This window comes from Mirounga leonina, unplaced genomic scaffold, assembly GCF_011800145.1.
Source record: "Mirounga leonina isolate KUSES-001 unplaced genomic scaffold, KU_Mleo_1.0 Mir_171, whole genome shotgun sequence".
Lineage (NCBI taxonomy): Eukaryota > Metazoa > Chordata > Mammalia > Carnivora > Phocidae > Mirounga > Mirounga leonina.
The window spans coordinates 10,845,557-10,868,412 of record NW_023270436.1 but is presented as its reverse complement, the minus strand read 5'-3'; the positions used below and the strand labels follow the sequence as shown (position 1 = coordinate 10,868,412).

Here is a 22,856-nt window from a genome sequence, read left to right as displayed (position 1 = left end):
ATCTCCCACGGAACCCTTAGACTGGAGTGCCATTAACATTCCCATTCCATAGACCAGGAAACTGAGGCCAGAGAGATTCATTAACTTGCCCAAGGTCTCGAAGCGAGGAGGTACAGGACCTGCCCTGCCCAGACGCGGTGGCTCCGGAGTCTAGGTGCATGGCCTCTCTGAACCATGGGAGAGCAGCAAGACGAGCCCCTGGGCAGTACCACTTAGCTTGGGCTCTAGCAACGTTTACAAGGGAGCTCGCCAGGACCGCATGGTTCCATTCGTTGGAATTGTCCAGAACAGGCAAATCCAAAGAGACAGAAAGCAGACTAGTGTTGGCCGGGGGCCAGGGGGAGGGTGTGGAGTGTCCACTCCTGAGTGTGGGGTTTCTTCCGGGAGGATGATGATGAAGTGTTCTGAACTTCACGTGGTGATGGCCGCACAACTCTGAATATCCTGAAAACCAGTGAACTGCGTACTTCAGATGGGTGACTTGCACGGTGTGTGGGTTACATCTCAGTAAAGCAGCCCCAAACACCAGAGAGGGGAGTAGGCAGAACTCGAACGCCAGGAGAAGTGAAGAGCAGGAGGACGGAGCTGCTGAGCCAGGGGAAGGAGCCAGCGCCTGGGAGGGTGAGGGCCTTCCAGAGGCTGAAGGCAGCCTGGCCTGTGGCAGTGGAGAGAGATGGGGGACAGACTCCTCGAGGCTAGCGAAGGACAGAGCCACCAGGCAAAAGCAAGGGGCCTGTGGCCCCTGGTGGCCCAGTGGGAGGCGAACCAGCTCATGGGGTGGCCCTCCCCAGACAGGACACAGCATGGGAAAGGAGCCGGCCGCGGGCCCGGGCACCAGTTATAGGCAGTTATATTGATGGCATGGTCACTTGCAGCTGTCTCCCTGGGAGTGTAACCCGCTAATTGAATAAAGTGCCCAACAGCTCCCACACCCTCACCAGAGAGCAGGTGTCACAAGGGCTAGAACCTGGCCTTTGAGCTGGAGGCGCCAGCAGGCGGGAGGGGGACAGGATGCAGCGTCTGCAGTCGGTCTCCGCTAACTCGCAGTTTCATTTCCTGTCCTTGCTCCCCCAGAAAGCCTTCCACGCGCTGTGTCACAGCACCCACCTGTACGGCCGGAGACTGGTCCTGGAGTGGGCTGACTCGGAGGTGAGCCTGCAGGCCCTGCGGCGGAAGACGGCCGAGCACTTCCACGGTAAGTGCGCCGGGGCTCCCGAGAGGACTGCCCTTGGGCTGCATCGGGCGAGATGCCCTGTCTCCTTCCCTGCGCGTGCTGCGTGTCCTCCCTGTGCCTCCCAGATCTGCTCCCACCCCTCTTTCCCTGCTTCACACCAAGAGGCTGATCTGTGTGGACGGCCCCCGTAGCCTCCATGCCCTTTAGCTTCCGGCTGGGTCGGGTCATTGGGAGGCCTGGCAGGAAATTGGGGAGAGGCGGAGACTGGGGTCAGGAGGTTTATCCCTTCCCCATCCCACCCTCCTGGCCCCCGCCTTCCATCCTGCCAGCTGGCTGGCTGACACCCAAGGCCACAGCTCACATCCGGTTGCCCTCTCTACCTGGCACTTTCTCTCTAGGGCCCCGTGGCCAGCCTAGGGGGTCACTCATACTGAAACCCCTGCCCTCTGCCACCTCTTTGGTGGACCCTCCTCGGTTACTCCGTTTGAGGACCGTCCACTCGCTGCTGGGGGCCTGATGGTCCCAGGACCTGACTCCACCTCTTACACACTTTGGTGGCATCACGTGGCCTCGGTGATTATTCAATCCATCCCCAGAAAATACTCAGCACCTGCTCTCCTCTGGCACAGCGGTGAGGCTGTGACCTAGCTGGGCGGCGGGTTCGAATGGAAGAGGCCGGATACATTACTTGAGTGGGTGGTCTAGAAAGGCCTCCCTGCAGAGGTGACATTTGTGCCCACGAAAGGGCTGTCTGAGCAGTGGGGACCTTGAGCTTGGCACCTGGAGAAGCAGGGAGGCCGGCGTGGCTGAAACAGAGAAAGTGGAGAGAGTGGGGGCTGGCTCACAAGGGGCCTCGTCCTATCCAGCAAGTTGCTGGGGAATCAGCAGGAGGGAATGAGGGAAAGTCCTGAGAACACCAGGCCACAGTGGGCATGTGGAAGGCATGGCAGGTGCACCCCCACACTCGGGATATCAAGGGACCTTTGAACTTGAATCCCATCTCCACACCTCTCCCACGCATCGCAGAAGTGCGTTCACGGCCAGGCAGTAAAGGGCAGCTGCTAGCCTCCCACCCACTTAGGATCCAATTGGCTTTAGTGACGGCTGCCCAGGAAGTGGCCTCACCCGGCCGGGAATGCGTCTCTTCCTCCCACCTGCCTGGGAAAGCCGGGCTTGGTGACGGGGCTCCGTAGTTTCAGCCACGGCATCGGCCACGGCTGCTCTGAGGTCTCAGGTGGCAGGCTGCCTTCCTCCACCCAGGAGTCCCAGGGACAACTGGAGGGTTCACGGCTCTCGGGGGCTTTCCTGGGTGGGCCAGTCACCCCAGGCGCCTGCCATTGCTCCCCACACCCATCCCCACTGGGCAGCGGGGAGCCAACAGTGTCACCTGGGGCAGCCTGGGGGTGTTGGCTACAAAGCCCGTGTGGGGATGGAGCCTGGAGCCAGGACGTGATCATTTACTGTCCCAGTCAGCGACACTCTGTTTCCCCAGTCGGGCAGCGGCTCAGGGGAACCCGCAGAGGAGGCGGCCCGTATGGGGTGGCAGTTCCCCAGTTGGGCCTCGCCGGTCTTGCTCCGGGCTAGCAAGCAGGGCTTCCCAGCAGTGTCTCAGGGATGTAAGACTGCATCCCCCTCAGGTGTGCTATGAACACCACAGAGACAGGGACAAAAGCCTCTGGCTGTAGTTCAGCCTGCCAGACCCTTCAGAATATGCCCTTGCCCTACCCACTCCAGGGGCCTCTTCCAGCCCAGTCCCACCAAGCCTCCCCGAACGCCCTGCGGTGCTCTGTGTCTTCCCATATGTTCTTCCCTCTGCTCAGAATGCTTGGCCCTCAAGTTTTTACTAAGCAGGCAGTGCCTGTGCAGCCATTAAGGCCCAGCTCAAATGACACCTCCCCCAGGAAGCCCTCCCTTTCTCTGCCCGCCTCCTTACGTATCAGTAACAGCTCCATCCTCTGCTCTCCCAGCTCCATTCCTATACTTCCGTGCCGTGTCATAATTTATTTCGTTATGGTTTATCCTCACGGGACTAATGCCTTTCCCCACATGGAGACTGTGTCCTCGGGTTCCTCTCTGGGCGCCCCCCGTGCCTGGCACAGCGTCCGGCATAGGCCAGGCCCTGCCCTCCATCTGAGGCTGGGGAAGATCCCAGCAAAGGCGCACAAACAACCAGAGAAATCAGGACTGAGTACACAGTCCCAAGCTTACAACTCAATAAGTCCCCAAATCCTGACGTGCCGAAAGGGAACGAACCTATCCGTATCGACAGCCATTGACAGGCCCAAATGCACCCGTCGGCAAATGTTTGTGTAAGGGACTCGCCTGCTCCTCTGCACCTCCCACCCCCGGGGCTGGCGGCCTGCAGGCTCAGCAGTTCTGCCCTGCGTCGGAGAGAAGCCCCCTTCAATAAATTGAGTTCCAAAGACAGCATTATTGCCTCACCCCAGCGGAAAGACTCGGTCGGGAGCATTTCTGCGGGATCGGCTGTCTCCGAGTATCCGCTGAAGGCCGCGGCCCAGACAGGCCAGGTACAGCCACGGCAGGAATAGAGGCAGGAGCTTCCTTCCACACGTCTGCCCCTGCATTCCCAGCAGCCCTGCGAGATGGGCATGATGAGCCCCGGTGTTTTGTTTTGTTTTTTTTAATTTTAAGATTTTACTGATGTATTTGAAAGAGAGCAGGAGCAGGGGAAGGGGCAGAGGGAGAAGCAGACTCCTCACTGAGCAGGGAGCACCAGGGATCAGGACCCTGGGATCATGACCTGAGCCACCCAGGCGCCCTTGATTGGCCCCATTTTACGGATGGGAAAACTGAGGCCAAGCAAGCATTGGAGTGACACGTGACAGCTACTGTTTATTAAGGACTCACTCTGCGCCAGGGCCCGTCCCCAGTACATGACCTGCCCCATCTCACTTAGCCTCGCGACATCAGTAGCAGCTGTAGGCGCTGCTGTCTCCGTTTTATAGACAAAGAAACTGAGGCACGCCCACGGTCACGCAGCTGGAAAGGGGCAGATGTGAACTCCAGGCCAGCTCTAGAGCCTCCCACCCCACCCCGCCGCCCTGTTCTGCATGGTACTAGCAAATGCCATTTTCCGGAAATTTGGGGCCTTTATTTGATCTGGGGTGTATGAGTATTTCCTGCATGGCTTCCCTCATCCTGACTCATCCAGGGTCCCTTCCAGACTCTCCTGGGTCCCTTCCAGAAATGGAGGGGATGAATAACAGATCATGATGGAAAATGTCAGGCGGCCCTCTGGAATTGACTCAGCATGTCCTCATAGAAGGCCCTGTGGGGTGCGCGTTACCGTGTCCCCGCTTATAGGCGGGAAAGCTCAAGTGCAAGGTGAGAGGAGAGCCCCGAGGTCAGTTTTGAGGGTCAGCCCAGCTCTGTGTTTGGACCCCCTTTGAGTCCCCCTGGAGGAATATTGCCCTCTCAGGTTCTGGAAGGGGTCATGAGCTCTGAGCTAACCGAGTGTGCAGAAGTAAGTGCTACCAGACAGACCCTCCCCGCATCAAGGGAAGATGGGCAGGGTCCCACCAGGGAACAGAATTTACCCCAGGGGTTGGCAGGAAGAGCCTGTAATGCCAAGGTGAGGGCAGGGGCCAGAGGTGAGCAGTAGCAAGTAGCAGTCCTCCCATCCCCAGGGCCTATAGGGACAGACGGGGAGGAAATGATGCCCCTGGGGTCCATCGAGAGCAGGGCCTGCAGACACCTACTCAGTCCCCTAGTATAGAGGGCCACAGCCAGTGCCGGAGAACTCCCCAAAGCAGGGGGGGAGCTGGGGGAAAATGCCTGCAGCTCCCTCCCCTCCCACCTCTGCTCCCCTCTGGGTCTCCCCTTGGCCCATTGCATCTGTAAGCCGGAGGGCCAGGTCCCCTAGGGACACCTGCCAGGGGACAGCAGGGCAGAGGATGGATCGGGGGGCACCGGAGAATATCCAGCCCATGTGGTGCCCACGAACAGCAGGGGTGTGGCTGGGGTGGGGGCCGGCCGGCTTTGCTGAGGGGAGGCCTCCCATCTGGAAGGGTCTCTCAGACGCGCGCCCGCCCGCGTGTCGAACCGCCACACTGGCCTCACCTGTCTGGGTCCGGAAGAGGCGACAGCCTGAAAGTAAAGTCATTCCCGGTCGTGTTTCCCAGCACTGTTTCTCAAAGAAACACGTGATAATCCTCGGAAAACAAAAGAAAGCTCTCTCCAGAACACAGCAAGATAAGACACAGGGATTTGTACCCTAGAATCTGTGAAACTTGGTCTTTGTGGATCCTAGTCTAGGGCTGGCCTCAGAGGAGCTGTGAACACCCAGAAATGTCATGGGGGGGGGAGGTGTGCGTGTGTACATGCACATGCACGTGTGTGTGCGCGTGTGTATGTCTCTGGCAAGAGAATCTGTTGTCATCAGATTTCCCATAAGCTCCTGGTCCCCAAGAGGTTGGCTGTAGGAGAAAGAGCGTTGACCTTGTAATCAAGGACACCCGGTTTCTGTTGCTCCCTGGCTGAGTGTCCAGGGAGACGTCAGTGCGCCCTCTGGGCTTCCGTTTCCCGTTTCACCAACCAGGGAGGCTAACCAAGGCACTCACCGCCTTATAGAATTGTCCTGAAGATGATCTGTGAGTAACAAAATCATCAGGAGCTGCCTTTTTGGTTTTTTTCGCCCACAGGGCACTCCCCCCCGCCCCCCCCCCACCGCAGGGCACTCCCGAGGTAGAGATGTGTGTCTTCCCATTTTACAGATGAAGGAAGGAGGCTATGAAGTCACTTGCCTGGGGTCACGCAGGCCGTGAATGGTGGAAGCCAGGTTTGAGCTTTTACAGTCCGGCTTAAGCACCCTGTACTCAGGGCAATGGCTCCATCCGTCCTTCCCACATTAGCTGGACCCTGGGGGGTGGGGGACGGGTAGACAAGTCGGCCCAGAACAGGTGCTCTGGAGCCCGCAGTCCCTCCTACCCACCCACCCCATTGTCTGAGCTCTTTGGGGGGAATGGTCGGCGCCTCCGCAGCCCTGAATGTTCAGAATAGGGCTGCTGGCCTCCTGCTCTCCTGGCTGGACCCTTTTCCCCGCTCTGCCCCTTCCCCGTGGCGAAAAATACCCAGCTCATTTGTGTCGAAATCCGCATTGTTCAGCGTTTCCAGGGCCCTGGCAGACTCCAAGGGCAGGTGGGACCCATGCCCAGTTTCCTCCCTCCACGCCAGGCTCTGCCAGGAAGGCACTCAGATCTCAGGTGGAGGCCCCAGCCCTGTTTGCCCAGCCCAAGCCCCGAGGCCACGACAAAGGGCTCCCCGGGCTCCCCGTGGAATGTGGGCCGGGGAATGACAGGCAGGCGTCTCCACCAATCAGCAGGCCCAGGCATGAAGCTAGCTGACGAACCCAGAGCTCCACACCCCTGCAGCCAGCACCTCTCTCCAACCATGGGTCCCTGATGAGCCTAGGTGAAGGTGGACGGCTCCGTGTACGTCAGGCTCGATAAGACTAATTATCATCAGTACTGCTGTAACGACTCTCATCTGTTAAGCCTTACTCCGTGCCAGGTGTTATCGGCGAGGTTGCAGGTACCAATCCTGCAGAGTCCTAGGACGTAAACACCGTCATGAGCTTCTGCTTCACAGATGAGTAAACTGAGGCACAGAGAGGACAGATACCCTGCCCAAAGGAGCACCCAATTACTAGCGGCTGAGTCAGGAGTCAGACCTGGGCTTTTGGCCATCCTGCTGGACTGAGTCTTTGTATCAGAGGGTGCGCACCGATGCCCCTTCCGCTTACCCCTGGGGGTGTGTCCCCATACCTTCTCTTTGTCCTCGGGCGTGGCACTCGGCCTCAGCTCTGTCATCTGTACGGCGGGATGAGGGTGCCCACCTCCTCTGGGGAACCATGGGGCTCAAGGAGACGATGCTTCTAATGCTCCTGGCACGAGTGAGCGTGCGGCACATGTCCCTGCCCCAGTTGTTCCTTCTCGGGGCTGCCCGGTCAAGCCAGGCTGAGGGAGGATGTGCTCAGGACAAGGAAGAGAGACAAAAGAGGAGCCCTGGTTTTTATAAGGCTGGGCGATAACCGAGTGTGTGTGTGTGTGTGTGTGTCCGCGTGTGTGAGGGAATGGAGGTGCCCAGCGCGTGGGCAGCACCCAGGACGGTGCATTTGCATCTGACTCTGGATGCCAGCTCGTCTCCCGTGTCTTGAGCCTGTAGCCCCGTGCCTGGCACACAGTAGACGCTTAGTACACAGCAGTGAGGAGGAGGAGGGGGAGGAGGATTCCTCGCTGGGGAGACGGCGTTCGTAATGCCCTGCCTTCCGACGCAGGTGTGGGATCTAGATGTGCTCCGTGCCCAGCCTGGTGCTCGCCGCTCACCGAGGCTCCTGTAGTGGCAGCCAAAGAAGCTTGTTTGAAACCCCCCTGGCATCCCCACCCTCTGGAAGCCTTCATCCTATCCCTTGTCCCCATAAGATGGCAGGGTATTACGTTTTCCTACGATACGCCCGTCACATTGAATAGCAAAGAGCAGGTCTCTGAATGACATTGGCGAAGTTGCCCTGGGTCTTGACACCAGACAGAGGCGCTTTGAGAGGGAATAGCAAGAGGGCCGTCCTGCACAGAGTCGTCCTCCCCTCGCCCCTGTCCCACCCCCGCCTCCCCTCCCGGCCCAGAACCAGCTTTCCCCTCTGCACCTCGCGGCCCCCGCTAGGTGAAGTGCTATTCTTCAGCGTTTCGCGTGTGGGAGGGTGAAAAGAGAGAGCAAGGAGGGAAGAAAGAGGAAAGTCGGCCACTGGCTGTGTCCTTTTCTTCCCGAGCGTGTTACGAACCAGCAGGGTCGAGGCATCGAGAAGCTTTCAGGGCCTCGGCAGGCCGCGGTACCCGCGAGTGGCACCGAGAGAATATAATGGTAGAGAAGCAATCCACCCGCAGAACCCTCTGTTTCAGAGCCCGCACAGCCAGGGAGGCCCGGGCAAACAGGCTTTTATTGGGCCGGGAGCGCGGCTCTGCTTCCCGCCGTTGTCTTATTCCAGCTGGGAGGACTGATGGGCTGTGGTTAGCGGTTGCACCTTTCACCCCCGGAGCCGGGAGCGCAGACATGACCGGCATGGCAAGCAGATGGCAGTGGCGCCTCCCCCACCCGCCCGAGCCGGCCCCGGGCCGGGCCGGGAGATCTGCGCTCTCCAGGCGTGGACGGGTGCCCGTCCCGGTGGGTCACCAGCCTCCAGCACACGCTGCCCACCCCCCAGTCGGGGACCAGCTGGCGAAGGGGCCTGACTTGCCGGTGCCCTCGTCCTGGCAGCCCGACCCCGGCCCCCCTCGCCCGCAGCTCTCAGCCAGAGCGTCAGAGATTGGCCCTCTCCCTGGTACTCCTTGTCTGCTCAGTTCCCCCATCATGCCCCTCGCCCCGTCCTCCTGCCACTTTGTGTTCCCATGTGTGATTGTCTGATGTCTCTTCTCCCCACGAGGCTCTGCCCTCCAGGGCACAGGGCCCATCTCCGCATCCCCTGCGTGGCCCCGCATCTAGGACAGAGTGGGCGCTCCTTAACTGTCTGGGCCGGACACATGATCATCGGAAGGGCCCATTCTGACCGAGCATCTCATCTCTAGCAGCCACGGTGCGGGAGTCGGCTCAGTCCCTCCTCACTGTCAGCTCACTGGAGGGAAGCCGGGGTGCAGGGACGCTGGACCGTCAGCTGTGCAGCCAGCCCTGGAGCCCTGCTCGGCCTGAAGCCAGCTGTTCCCCCACCTTGAGCCTGGACACACCACCAGTCTGAAAGAGGCAGCCACGTGACTTCTTATTAAAGACCAAGTCAGGTGCAGGAGAAGAGGAGGGGAGAGGGCTGAGTGGAGGACCCGCTCTGCGCGGGGTGCACGGCCGAAGGGTTTGGGGACGGCATCCCATTTTAGCCTCCCAGCTCACTGGAAAGAAGTGCTGTTCCCGTCTTTCTGAGCTGCACACTGAGACCCAGAGAGGTCTCAGTTGCCAGAGGGCACACAGCTTTGCACACTGCAGAACAGCTAACCCTATCTCACCGCGCCCTATTCCGCAGTAGCCCCCAAATCCCAAATCGCTCCCCCTTTATTGGACCTGGCCTCCCAATCCAGGTAGAGCAGGTAGAGCAAACCAGAGCCCACAGCCAGATCCAGCCTGCAGCCTGTTTTCGTAAATAAAAGTTTTTTTTGGCATATGGCCGTGCCCGTTTGTTCCCGTGGTCGGTCGGGCCGCGTGCTCTTACTGCGAGGGAAGAGCAGAGGGGCTGCCGCAGAGATCCTGTGGGCTGCAGAGCCGAAACTATTTACTGCCTCCCCACTTACAGAAAAAGTATGCAGCCCCTGGGGCTCGAGAAATGGCTGCCCTTATTTTATCTAAAAGCCATGGGGATGGCTAATTCCCCCTACCATGACCTCTCCTTTCTCAGAGAGTATACAGTTCTAGAAGCACCACGGCCACACCCTCACGCCCCCCCACCCCCCAACTGAAGTCTCTGCTTAAGAACTCCAGCTTTCCCTGGGAAGGAGACCCCATTGTTCTGCCCCTCGTTTACTCCGTTCATTCATTCATTGATTCATGTGCTCAACTTTGCATTGACCACCTCATGATCAAGCCTTACTCAGCCCTGAGGACCAAGCAGTGAACCAAAGAGAAGACCCCTGCCCTCGTGGAGCTGATATTTCAGGGGGAGAGACAGATGGCCAAAAAGAAAAAGTAAATAACAAAGTTAGGATGATAGCAAGCCCTATGGAGGAAATTAGAAAGGATAGCAAGATGCTCCTCAGGGGTGGGGAGGAGTGGAGAGATTTCCCCCTCCTCTTGGTGCAGCCCTGGCCTGGAAAAAGTCTTTCCAAGGAGTCAGTATTTTTTTGATGGGAGGAAAAAAGCCAGCCAGCCCAAGATCGGGGCGGCGGTGGGGGGCAGGGGGGGGAGAGACAACATTCCAGGCACAGGGACCCGCAGGTGCAAAGGCCCTGGGGCAGGAGCATAGTCATAACAGGCCACCGTGGCTAGAGAACAGTTCCAGGGTGGAGAATGCTAGGAAACAAAGCTGGAGAGAGGCCAGCAGGGCTCCTTGTGGGGCCTGGCAGGGAGCCTGGCTTTTATTCAACATAAATCAGGAAGTCCCTCAAAGATTTAAGAAGGGAGGATTTACACTGTCAGACCTCTTCCTCCCTGTTCTATGGTGCATGCATTGTAGAGGGGCAAGAGTGGAGGTAGGAGTCCCATCGTGGTCCTCCCAGCGAGCAGGGGCAGTGGCCTGGTTGGGGACAAAGACCGGGGGATGGAGAGAAGCAGGTGGTGGATTGGGCCTATGTGGTGAAGGTAGAGCCAGCCTAATTTGCTCCTGGGAGGCATGAGGGAAATTAAGGCCAGTGTGGAGATTTCTGTTCAGAGCCACTCAAAGGATGGTGGTGCCTCGTGGTGATGAAGCCCAGGAAGCTGGGAAAAGCAGGTGGGGGTTGGGAGGCACGTGGGGTTTGAGACACCTTATTAGGACTCCCCGTGAGATGTCAAGCAGATAGATCTATGAGTTCGGAGCTCAGGGGCGAAGTCTGGGCTGAGATATAAATTTGGAAGTCATCAGCATACAGATGATATTTAAAGCCTGCAACAGTTCACCAACCCCCCCCTTCCCTAACTTAATCATTCCTAGGACGGCACATTTTCAAAAGATCGGGGACCAGGAGAGCCTGTTATCCCCACGCCAGCCCTTGCAAATATGCCTTCTTGATCTTGGCCATGAAAACATAATCATTGGGCTTTAAAAATCACAGTCGGGAAAGTTCAAGCAAGTATGTGACGTCACAGAATTTATTATTCAGAATATCCCTATGCTGTGGATCTTTCCAGCTCCCTAGAGACAGAAGTTTCCTGGAAGCTCCCCTTGCCGCATTTTTATTCCTCCATTTGGGTGCCTCTTGTTCCCTCCTCAAGGCTTCACGGAGGCAGGCAGCCCTTGCTCCAGAGGCATCGAGCACCCCAGCAGGAAGCAGCTGAGGGGGACTGTCCCACCTGCCACCGCGGGGACGGGGACTGCAGGGCCTGAGGGGCGTCTTACCCCTGCCCTCTCGGAAGGGCACTGCCTTCCCTGGCCAGAGTGCTGGGTTTCGTCCTTTCTGGGGGGGCACCAGGAGAGAGGTTGAAATTGGCCGGGAGACCAGCTCTTTCCTCGAGCGCCCCCAGCCATCCCAGCTGGAGGAGGCAGAGTCTAGCGAAGACGCGTGGAGAAGCGGGAATGGTCTTGGTCAGGCAGCTCCTGGGCAGCAGCTGCTGGCAAGGGTGCAAATGGCTGGCAGTGGGGAGGGATCCACGTTCAGACAGCCGAATGCTTCCCCCTGCCGAGGTGCCGGGGAGGCTGGAGGGGCCCAGAGCCGGCGGGAGCAGGTGTCTCCAGGCCACCTCCTCTCCTCCTCTTCCCTCCTTCCTGCCCCACGCCCCGAGCCTCTCGGAGTGGTGTTTTGGAAATATTTCCAGGCACTTCAGCAATATCCTGCACTCTCTTCCCTTTCCCCCGGGAGCGGCTGTCCGTGCGGGGAAGGTACTTGCTCCCAATCCAGCTAAATTGTTATTGACTTGTGTTCTCTGCGTTCCGCAAACATTTCACTCAGCCGTCACCAGCGAGGCCAGGAATCCCTGCTAGGGCTAACGGGGAAACCAGCTGTGCCGGGCCATTTCTCCTGCTCTTCCTCATCGATCACAGAATTAAACTGACAGAAGGAGAATTTCAGAGCGACTTGGGAGGGGAAGGGGCCGGGCCCGGATTGGACGGGGTTTCGGGGACCTGGGGACCAGAGTGCTGGAAAGAGGGGTGGGAGGAGGGTGGGCTTCCCTCCAGGGTTGTGGCTGGTGGCAGGGGGCAGGCGATTTTGCTTCTGAGTTGTTGGTTGGCCCAGGCCAGAGAAACCCACGAAAAGCAAGACAGACGGGGAGGTTTTTATTCCCGCTTCGTGGCCACGAGTGAGACTAGCGGGGTTCTGTAGACAGAGAAGAGAGAGACCATAAATCAGAGGCTGCGCAGGTGAGCTATCAACTGAGCTCAGCCGCAGATCTTTATTTTGCCTATAAATTTTTTTTTTTTAAATGAATGGCCACTATTTTGCTATCAGAAGATTTGACCTGAAAAATCAAGATTCTGGCTTCTGGAGAAATCGGTTCTGACCACCCTGGTGCTACGGGCCCATAGGGCATCTGGGCCAAGTTGCCACAGTCCGCAGCCCACCCTATCGTCTCCCCTCCCGTGCCTGCCTGGCCGCTTGAGGCCCACACACGTCCATATCCAGTGCAGACTTCCTTCCAGCTTGGCCCCCGAGGACACATCCTCCCTTCCAGTCTCTACTCCCAGCCCAGGGCTGTACCAAGAGGAGGGGGACAGGAGGCTCGTGCCCATCAAGCCACTACTAGAAACGGAAAGATCCCTCCAGGCCCGAGGCAGGGGAATGGGAGATGCCGTCCAGCTGTTCTGCCTCCTTTTCCTTTCTTTGTTCCACTGCAGTGAGTCACCTTCACCTGGCCACTCCTCGTCCTCCCCAGCCTGTACCCACCTCTCCAGCATCTGTAACTAATGCAAACACATGCAGGACGGAGCCTGAAAGCCCCGGGGCTTAGTCCGGCCCCACAGCTTAGTCCGGCCCCACAGCCCTGCGACGGGCTAAATCCACGATAATCCAGGCCCTGTGGATGGGGAGCTTCTGGGCCAGCTGCATGGAACACACAGAGCGAGGGCCACCTTCAAGGCCGCATGCCGCCTCCTGCTTCCCAGCGAGGCGGAGCCCTTAGCACTGTGGTGACTCCTAAGGGCAGTGATCCTCAGTCTCGGGAGCCAGCGCCCACCCCCAGGCCATTCACATCAGAACCTCTGGGGGGCAGTCCCGGCCTCAGTAGTTTCTCGATTATTCTGTCGGGCAGCTGGGCATGAAGACCGCCGCTGTAGGTGGGTGGGGGCTCTGTTCATGCCTTTTCTGTTGAGAGCTCTTTCCTGGGGGGGGGGGGGGCATGCTAGTACCTCCACGGCAGAGCGGGCCACTGAGCCACGGGACCCTGGGCATCACCGGTGGGACTGGGTAAGTGTGGTCAGGTGACTTCCTTAGAGCCACTGCTCACCCGCAGCCTGTGGGGTTCCTCCCAGTGCACACCCAGCCTGCCGCTCAGAGCCAGCAGGTGCCTGGGACACGGAGGCCCAAGGAATACAGCGGTCCCCCTCTGCTTCTCAGCTCACCCTCAGCTGCCTGGGCCCTGCCCACCCTGGGGCCCCGACACGGCCACCGTGGCTGACCGTTCAGAATATCCTTCGGAGTTTTTTTTTAAAGATTTTATTTATTTATTCGACAGAGTGGGAACACAAGCAGGGGGAGTGGGAGAGGGAGAAGCAGGCTTCCCGCTGAGCAGGGAGCCCAACGTGGGGCTCGATCCCAGGACCCTGGGATCATGACCTGAGCCGAAGGCAGACGCTTAACGACTGAGCCACCCAGGCGCCCCGTCCTTCGGAGTTTTTTCCACGGCTGTGGCCCCAACCCCGGGCCTGGCAGGTAGCAGGTGCTCACGTTCAGGTGCGTTCATGGGCCCATGGTGGCCGGTCAGCCAGTTTCCAGAGAAACTAGAAATAGAGACTCTTGTGTAGCATCTCCCCTTTGTTTGCATATTAGTAACTAGCTTTTTAAATCTTAAATCATGTCGGCAAATTCAAACGCTCTATCTCGGGCCTGTCACGTGCGAGGCTTCCTTCGGTCACCTGTAGCCATGGTGTCCTGGTGTGGGCTCCCCAGGGGCAGACCCTAAGACGTGGAGTTGGCTACCAAGCAGATCACCTAGGAGGTGAGCCCAGGAAGCGCATGAGGAATGGGGAGGAAACGAGGGGACCAGTCCGCCAGGGGTCGCAGGGAGCAGGCCCCACCGTAGGCAGCTGGTGCTCAGCCCACCGGGGCCCTCCAAGCTCTGTGTGGCACACACCTCAGAGCTGTCCCCCGGGAGTCGAGGGGGCTGGGACGTGTGTCCACCAACTCCCCATTAACACACCTCCCTGGGGGAGGGTTTCGCGGGGGCTCACGTCCCCAACACTTCCAGCCGGCCCCGGGCCAGGGCCACGCAAACCCCTGTGGCCAGAGACAGCCACTGACGTGTCCAGAGCCACGCGCTAGTGATGCAGGCGGCCACCAGGATGGGGCACCCACAGTAGCTCCAGCACCGGCCCAGGGCTGCTATTTCTGCCCCCAGTGTGAAGAAGGGGGTGACCTGCCCGCAGGTCAGAATCCAGCAGCAGCATCCGTCACCGAGCGCTCACTGCGCACCTGGTGCTGCTAGAAAGACTGGAGTACGTTTACCCTCCCGGAGCCCCAGGTGCCGTCCGAGCAGGCTACCGTTCAGTAAGTGCAGGGGCGCAGCACAGAGACGCGAGGCTCCTTGCCCCAGGCGGCCCAGCCCCGAGCGGCGGGCCCCGATCCTGGCAGCCTGGCGCCAGCGTCCCCTGGCTGCCCACTCTGCCCCTCTCGGGGCCCTTTCAGGATTCCCTCGTACCCCGCTCTGCTCGCCCTCCTGGCAGCCCCCCACCCACCGCTCGCGCCTTTCCGTCCGCCTGCCTGTGCCTTCCACACGGGGCGACAGTGCCAGGCGGGGCCGGGAGAGAGACGCGGGCTGGCATTCTGTCAAGGAATTAATTGAAAAATAAAATCATTAGATGGGAACTCCAGAAATGCAAAATGGTGGTTGGAGGAGGGGGGGGTGGGGAGGGGGGCAGGACTGGGGGGTTGTTGGGGGACGGCTGGGTTTTTTGTCAGGTTAATTTCTCGGGTATTGATGTTTGGTGACATTCACTTGTTGTTTATCTTCGGGTGCAGCTGTAATGCTGAAAGAAAATGCACAGCTTGTTTCGTTTATTTATTTTACACCTTTCTCCGGTTCTGCATTATGTTTGTTTGGTGAAAACCCACTGAGGCTTTTGATGTCGGAGAAGTGGGATTTCAGCAGCTGCTTCCCGCAAGCAGGGTGCTCCGCGCACAGGCAGGGCCGGCGGGCGGTGCTGGGTGTCGTGCGGTGGGCACTCGGGCCCGACGCGTCCCCTGGGGGCGGGGGTTGGGGGCCGGACCCGAGCCAGATGCCCCAGGCCCACGAGAGCAGTCACGGCTCCCGAGTGCCGAGCCCTTAGCTTGCCGGGCTCCGTGCACAGACTCGCTGATGCTCACGGCTGCCCTGGGAGACGGGTCCTGGTCTCATCTCCCAGGTACAGACGAGGAGACCGACACCCAGGGAGCTGAAGTGACTTGTCCAAGGTCACTGAGCCATTAGGCGGCAGAGCTGGGACCTCAGATTGTCTGACCTGCAAGACCATGGAGTTAGCCAGTCGCTGACCTGCTTCCTACGCCGCTCGCCCCGCAGGGGTCAGTGGATCCCCCTGTTTTCCAACCTGGGGTGGGGAATGGGTACCGTACCTTCTTCCGCCTTTACAAACCAAACGTTTTCATTCATTTACCCAATAGCTATTCGTTGACCACCTACTATGTACTGGCCGTCCTATGACAGTCCCCGCCCTGTTGGCACCCACTGCCTCCCCACCCCCCCGCCCGAGGGCGCGCAGCTGGGGAAGTGCCAAAGCCAAGTGTGTGTGATCCTAAGGCCAGACGTGGTGACCGCGCACCTATCTCAGTGTCAGGCTCCTGTGCGGCCTTGGCCGTGCCCTCCGCCCCGAGTCCGGGCCCCTGAGAGACGGCGCACGGCACAACCCAGACGGCATGTGCGGCCTGCAAACAGGACAACTGAGGCCGAACCCCGGGGCGGCCTTGTGGTAGCTGGGGGCCTTGGGGGGCTGCGCTTCGCCCTGCACCTCCATCTCCCCAGCTGTGAAGTGGGGGTGATGACACCCCTTCCTGCAGGGGGTTCCTGAGACTCAGCCGAGGCGCTGCCTGTGTGTCCCTCTGCCGGCTGCATCCTCCTCCCTCTGGGCCTCAGTTTCCCCAGCCAGATGACCCCTCGGGTGCCTCCCAACCCTGCCCCTGTTTGTTGTATTGCAATAGCCCACCACCTGTCCGTTACCCCAGGGCCTCCTGTAGGATTGGCCCCGCTGCCTGTCCCGGGAGGGGGAGCTGAGGCTCGGAGGGGCGGAGGTCCCACCGCCACCGGGGAGGGGAAGCATAGGATTGGAGCCCAGCTCTGGGTGGCATGGGTTCTCTCGTTCTGCCACGCTGTGTCGCTGGATGTTTGGCTCTTAAGTGATTGTCAAGTGGCCGCAGAGGAGGAGTGTCTGGGACCCAGTGACTCAGAGGAAAGGCGGGCGGGCAGCCGAGGACAGGGCCGGCATCCCAGGCACAGGCAGGGACGAACTGGTTCACAAGTCTTTAGGACAGCGAGGCCTGCTCCAAGGCAGACTGAGCATGGCTGGCGGCCGCGGGGCCGAGTTGAGAGGTGCCCGCTGGTTCAGAGGGTGGGAGATGCCGTGAAGCCATGAGCGCAGCCGCCTGCCGGTAGTGAGACGAGCAGTGAGACGAGCACAGCGGCGTGAGAGGGCCCGAGCTGGGCGTCAGCTGGGTCGTGGCCATGTTTACATTGTCACCTCCTCCCAGGAAGCCGCCCTGACAGCCCACATGGAGCTAATGCTGCCCTGGGTTGTGGTTCTGGCTCCTTCTCCATCTCCCCTCACTGGCCCGTCCCGCTCACTGCCAGGCCCGGCCCAGAGCAGGCACTGCCCAGTCTCTGCTGTGAGCGGACGAAAACGTGAACGGAGGTGGTTAAAGTCTGCTTTTGGTCCGGCACCTGCTTCTGTGTGTCCTTCAGCAACCTGAGCTCTTCAGTCTCATCTGTCCCTGCCATCCGTCCATTCGGCCAACAAGTACTCTCTGAGCATCTGCTGTGCCGCGCGCTGTTCTAGGCCTCGGGGGTGCGGGCCTTGACCGTGCAGACAGACGCCCCTTCCTCCTGGAGCCGGCATCCCAGTGGGGGAGGCCGACAGTAAGCCGCGCAGTAAAACACAGGGGTGGATGCTGCAGAGGAGCACGGACAGGGAAGGAGGGCAGGGGCGCTGGGGGGCCTTGTGGTTTTAAACAAGGAGATCAGGGAGACCTCCCTGAAAAGGTGAGGCCCCCGCGTGGCTCCCGGGGAAGGAGCACTCCAGGCAGAGGGAACAGCAGATGCGAGGCCCGGAGGTGGGAGAGGTGGGGGCCAGCAACCAGGAAAGGACCCTGGGTGGTAGTTGCTGCGTGCACACGTGTCTGTGTGCATGCATGTCTGTGTGCATGCGTGTCCGTGTGCATGCGTGTCCGTGTGCGTGCATGCCTGCAGGGGTGAGTGTAACCGGAAGCTCAGAGGTGACGGACCCCCCCGCGTGGCCTGGTGGCCGTCCTGACGGCTTCGGCTTCTCCCCAGGTGAGACAGCACCACGGAGGCAGAGAAAAGGAGCCACAGGTGCTGATCCCCTGGGTGCCCCTTGAGAGTGGACTCTGGGACGGAGGGCGGAGTAGGCTTCCGCCGTCCTGCAGGCCAGAAATACCCCAGACTTGGGGTGGAGGTCCGAGGCGGAGGTGGGCGGGGGCAGAACTGGCTGAGAGCTTGAGCCCCAGGAGGTGTAGGCAGAAACCGGCCCCCCTGCCAGTGCCTCAGAGCAGTCAGGCAGCGGGGAAGACGAGAGACGCTCTGAAGGTCAAGGCCACGGCTCCACCGCCTGGCCCAGGAGCTCGCACCCCCGTTGTTAGTAACTAGGAGGGGGCATCCGTGGGCCCTATTTTGCTGCTCTTCTATTTCCCGGCTCCCATTACCTGCCCACAAATTCAATTTCCAGAGGCCATTGTGCACCTCCAAAGCCTGGCAATTGTAAGGAAACCAAGAGCGTTGAGGAGGCAGCGGGGAGAGGAGGCGTGTGTCTGAGCCAGGGGCTACCACCCCTACCCCCCAGCCCGTCCTGTCCCCTCTTCCTTTCCATGACTAACAATGATGGATACAGGCCTGCAGGCTCCGGGGGCGGGGGGAGCGGGCAGCCTCCCACAGCTTCCCCAGCCTCTCTGCGTCCCCGCCTTCCCGCTCCATTCACTTCTCCCCTCATCGGGCACACATTAGTGAGCACCCATTAGGTGTCAGGCCGTGTGCGGAGGCAGGGGACATGGCAGTGAATGGGACAGCTCCGTTCCCAAACGAAGAAGTGCCACGATAGGGGGGGGGGGGGGGGGGCATCTGAGGAGGGGGCGCAGGAGCTGGGGCTCAAACACAGGGGATCGGCCCTGTAGGTGCAGAGGTCTCACAGTTGGAGGGGCCAGCTCAAGTCATGCCACTAGAGGACTCAGGGTTCCCTCGCCCTGCCTTGCAAAGCCATAGGAGCTTGAGACCCCAAGCGATAGCACCTGTTCTAGAAGGTTTGCTCAGGCTGCTGTGTGGAGACTGGACCCAGCTGTGTGGGGGTGGCAGGAACAGGGATTCGGGTGAAAGTGCCTGGATCAGGCAGGTAGCCATGCAGAAGATGAGACAGAGTCAGTGCCCCGGTCACCTTGGGAGGAACATGGTGAAGAAACAGATTCAGAGAGGCCAAGTCACTAGCCCAGGACCTTCTCCAAGAGGCCCAGGATTCTGCATGTCTGGGCCAGGGGCCGGGCTGGGCTCTGGAGAGACCCACGTGAGGCACATGCCCTCGGGAGCCCCCGGCCTAGTGGGGAGTTGAGACAAAGGATCACAGGGCTGTTTGTCCCCCTGGAAGACTTCATGGAGGAGGTGTTTGAGGACAGGATTGGGACGGCCAGGCCTGAGCCCAGCCTCCCCCTGCCACATCCCTCCCGGGAAGGCCAAGGGGACCAGTTCACCTTCTCCTGCCCCCCTCTGTCTCCCTGGCACTCCCTAGCCAGCACCGGAGACTCCCATGAGACGGGAGACTGTGGCTTTGGCGTTGCTTCAGTTTAAATCCTGCCTCCAGCACTTCTAGCTAAGTAACCTTAGACTTAACGCTGTTTGCGGCTCAGCTCCCTCCCCTGTAAGAGGCAATCATCATACATACCTGCAGGATTGGTGAGAGGAATAGGGCTGTAGCACATAGTAGGTCCTCAGGAGTGTTTGGGGCCCAGAGGGACTATGTGTGCTGAGCCCAATGTGCGTTCTGGTTATGCTGTGCATCTGCACCCCCTTCCCCTCTCCTCACAGAGAACTCCTCTGCATCCTTCAAAGTCCAAGTCAAATAGCCCCTCCTCTCCAGAGCCACCTCGTATTGTTCTTCCCTCCGTGCCTCCCCTGGAATCTCGGAGCATGATTTCACCCAACATTTATTGAGCACCCGCTGTATCAGCCGCCTACTATACCATTAAGAGTCTGCAACCTCTAGGAAAGCCGCAGAAGCTTCTACTTGTTTCCCCAGTGATTGCCCTCCCTTGACCCATCCTCTCTGAAGGTGTTACGCTCCCTGCAAGGCAGGCAGAGATCATCAACCTCTGAGCTGCCGGGAGAGGCCTTCCTCACTCCCTTCCTAAACGGAGCCGTTTCCTCTGCGGGTGGAAGCCGGGGAGGGGGTGGCAGGCCGAGCCGGAGAGGCAGCCCCTGGTGAAGCTGGAGACTGACTGTCCGTGTTTCTCTCTCCTCTCTCGTGTTTTCTCTTCCGCGGTGGCTTCTGGTCCCTCGTGCCTCCTCCTCTGGCTCGCTCTCCTCCCTCCCGGCGCCTTGTTTCCTCTCTCGCCTCCCCGCCCTCCATTTTGCTCATCCCGGTCCCTCTCCCTTCCTGCCATTTCTCTCTTCCCGCCTCCACCCCTCTCGGCTGTTCTCTCCTCCTCTCTTGCCATCTGGGCTCCCACAGAGGCCCCGAAGAAAAAGCGGCCTGTGGTGTTGGACGAGATCCTGCAGCATCTGGAAGACATTGAAAACGACAGTGAGGAGCAAGCCCTTCAGCTGCGAGCTGGCACCGAGAGGGTACGTGGCTCCAGGGCCCTGGGGACTGGGGACAGCCGCTCCGGCTTCTGCGCTCCCGCCATGTGGGCTGGGAAGGGGGGGCGGGGAGCGCCGTTTTGGGGGTGCAGGTGGGAGTGCAGGCGCCCCCACCCTGCCCCAGCCCGAGTTCAGAGGGGACAGTGTCCCAGGTGACACGTTCCAGCAGTCCCCACGCATCCGCTCTGTGCCCGGCACCCAAGGGCCAGGGGACAGGCAAGACTCAGCCACGTTAGGAAGTCTCTCGTGGCCACACCAGGACCTGGAAGCCGCAAGAACAAACTGCGTCCCCCCCAGCCTGGCCGTCCGCTGCTCCCAGACAGGAGACAGGGCCCCACCTTGCTGGTCGGCAGGTCGGGGCACAGAGGGACTCGGGGGCTCGCTCCTGCACAGCTGGGCTGTCGGGGCAGGAAGCCCCCTCTCCACCCCACACAAGCTGGGGGCCCCGGCCCAGTTACCTAATCTCCCTGGGCCCAGTGTCTGCGTCGCAAACTGTTCCCATCGCGTACGGTTTTAGTGAGAAAAACACGCGGCGTTAATCCATGAAATACCCCAGCTGCGGCGGAAGATCGGCTCAGAAGCTTCTGTTCTTGCCCTCCCCTACAGGGCTGCTAGCTGGAGTTCCCACCTACGGCCATCTGTGGGAGTGCTCACAGCTGGGGACCTGGCCTCTGTCCTTCCCCAGGGGGCTTTGAGCCCTGGTTTGACCACCAGGGGCTGACCCCAGGGCTGGGGAAGCCGCTGAGCCGCTCACGAAGCCCAGATGCCAGCCGGTTGAGCCTAAGATGCGTCTCTGATGGCGGGTATCCCCTACTCACGGGTGGAGGACTCTGTGAAATGCATCCCAGCCCCATCGAAAGGCTTATCCCACGCTTGGGGCGCCCGAGTGCACACACCTACTCCAGCCTGCAAATACAGCCTCCCCCAGGGGGAGGGCCAGGAGGCAGGCTGGTGGGGAGGAAGGAGCCGCGCAATCCTCTGACCTGGGTCTGCATCCCAGCCTCACCGTTCCCAGCTTGCAGCCTCAGACCAGTGAGGTCCGCTCTGACCCTCAGCTCCTCTTCCTGTCCAGTGGGGGTGGTATTGTGCCTTCCTGATGAGTGTCTACCTCAGTCAATCCAAGTACAGCCCAGAGGAAATGCCCATCAGCACTTCTGTTTACTTCTTAATTTGGCACCTCTGGCTGGGGCTCCAGGTGAGAGTCCGGGAACCTTCTGACTTTGCATAGAACTTGGTCTGTGCGTTTTGGAGGAAGGAGGTTCCAGTCTTCCTCCAGTTTGCAGAGTGGCCTGGAACCCAAGCAAAGTTCCACGGCGCCGGTAGCTGTGTGAGGCTCAGCACACTCCCCACTTCCCACGGGGCAGGCGCTTCCTGGTCAGTCCTGCCTCCTCCCTGGGAAGGAGCAGAGGCAAAAGGCCAAACCCAGAGTGGCTCGCTCCCCGGCTTCTGCAGGCTGTGCCCACAGACATCAGGTGTGAGCACCGCGTGTAGGTGGGGGCTATACGGCGGGGTCAGTGTCAAACCTCACCCCGGCCAGCCCCTCAGGTGACCAGGTCCCCCAGTTGCCGTGGGTCTTGGGGGTGACTGGGGCCCCCCACCCCATTCTTCCCTACCGCTCGTCCTGTTCAGGGGCCCGTGGGTCTTTCTGGTTGAACACGCAGTCCGTATCCACATTGCCACACCCGCCAGAGCCAGGCCGATGGTGGGGGTATAGTCACCCCACTGGAGGTCATCAAACTCGTGAGCCTGGCACACAAGGGGGCCTCATTGGCACCCACTTACCTGACTCGGACGACAGTACTAGAACGTTCCCAGGGCAGGATCCGCCAACTCCTGCAGCCTGGTATTGGGTGCCAAGCACAAGCTCTCCAGCCTGGGAGACCGGGTCCCCTTCCCTCCTTCCTGCCCCACCTGGCCTCTCTGCCCCCCACCCTGGGGGCTCACTGTCTGGAGATCTTAGGGTGCCCCATCACCCCCTCTTCATTCCACCAAGGACGTCCATGGGGTATGCCACCCTCATCTCTCTTCCCCTAACCAAGGAGCACTGCATTCTCCACAAGCAGCCAGAGGGATCCAGCTGGATCTGTGCACCAGATTATGGAAGTCATAGCTTAAAACCCTTCAGGGTCCCCCACACACTTGGAATTAAGTCACGCTCCTCACCCAGTAAGAAGGCCCTACCACTCGTCCCTCCCTGACTTTGTGCTGGCCTTTCCAGTGCACTCCCACCCCAGGGCCTTTGCACTTGCTCTTCCCTCTGCCTGGGACCCCCTTCCCCCACATCTTTCCTGACTCTTTTTTTTTTAATCTCCCCTTTGAGATCTTAGTTTAAATTCTTGTTCCTCACCCAGAGACAGTCCCTTACCACTTTATCAGAAGTAGCTACATTCTGCTCCTCTCCCATGCCCAGACCTGCGCCCACACCCCTGTCTCAGACGTCCCTACCCCTGTTCCTTTCAGTCACAGCACTTAGTGCAGGGAGTGGCCCAAGCCCTGTCCCTTCCCCTTTGAAAATGACTGCCACCTTGAATGACCAGGAGGTACTCACACAATCGTAATTCTATATAGGAACCGCCACTGTTGTGATGATTCTGGAAGGAGGTAAAGCACGGCTAGGTAATGGTCAGGTGAAGCTAGGTAAAGTACACCGGCGCAGAGGAGGGATTCCGCCTCTCCTCCCCGGAGGAAGGGGAGCTGCCTGGAAGCTGCAGAAGGGAGCTTGCGGGGAGGAGTTAGAAGTGACAATAGGGGGCACCTGGGGGGCTCAGTCCTTAAGCATCTGCGTTCGTTCGGCTCAGGTCATGATCTCAGAGTCCTGGAATCGAGCCCCACATCGGGCTCC

General features: G+C 59.9%; 1 protein-coding gene across 2 annotated transcripts in view; it reads left to right on the top strand.

Moving 5' to 3' along the window:
- The window catches only part of RBM19 (RNA binding motif protein 19), a 134,308-nt gene that overhangs the window by 98,713 nt on the left and 12,739 nt on the right, over positions 1 to 22,856 (top strand). The window contains exons 23-25 of one of the 2 annotated variants that reach the window (XM_035017060.1): positions 1,075 to 1,195; positions 19,887 to 19,999; positions 20,621 to 22,818. In XM_035017060.1, coding sequence (XP_034872951.1) covers positions 1,075 to 1,195; positions 19,887 to 19,999; positions 20,621 to 20,629 — 243 coding nt within the window. In that variant the 3' untranslated portion in view covers positions 20,630 to 22,818. Of the gene's footprint in view, positions 1 to 1,074; positions 1,196 to 19,886; positions 20,000 to 20,620; positions 22,819 to 22,856 lie in introns of those variants that run through there. The other variant, XM_035017059.1, reaches the window with a different exon arrangement.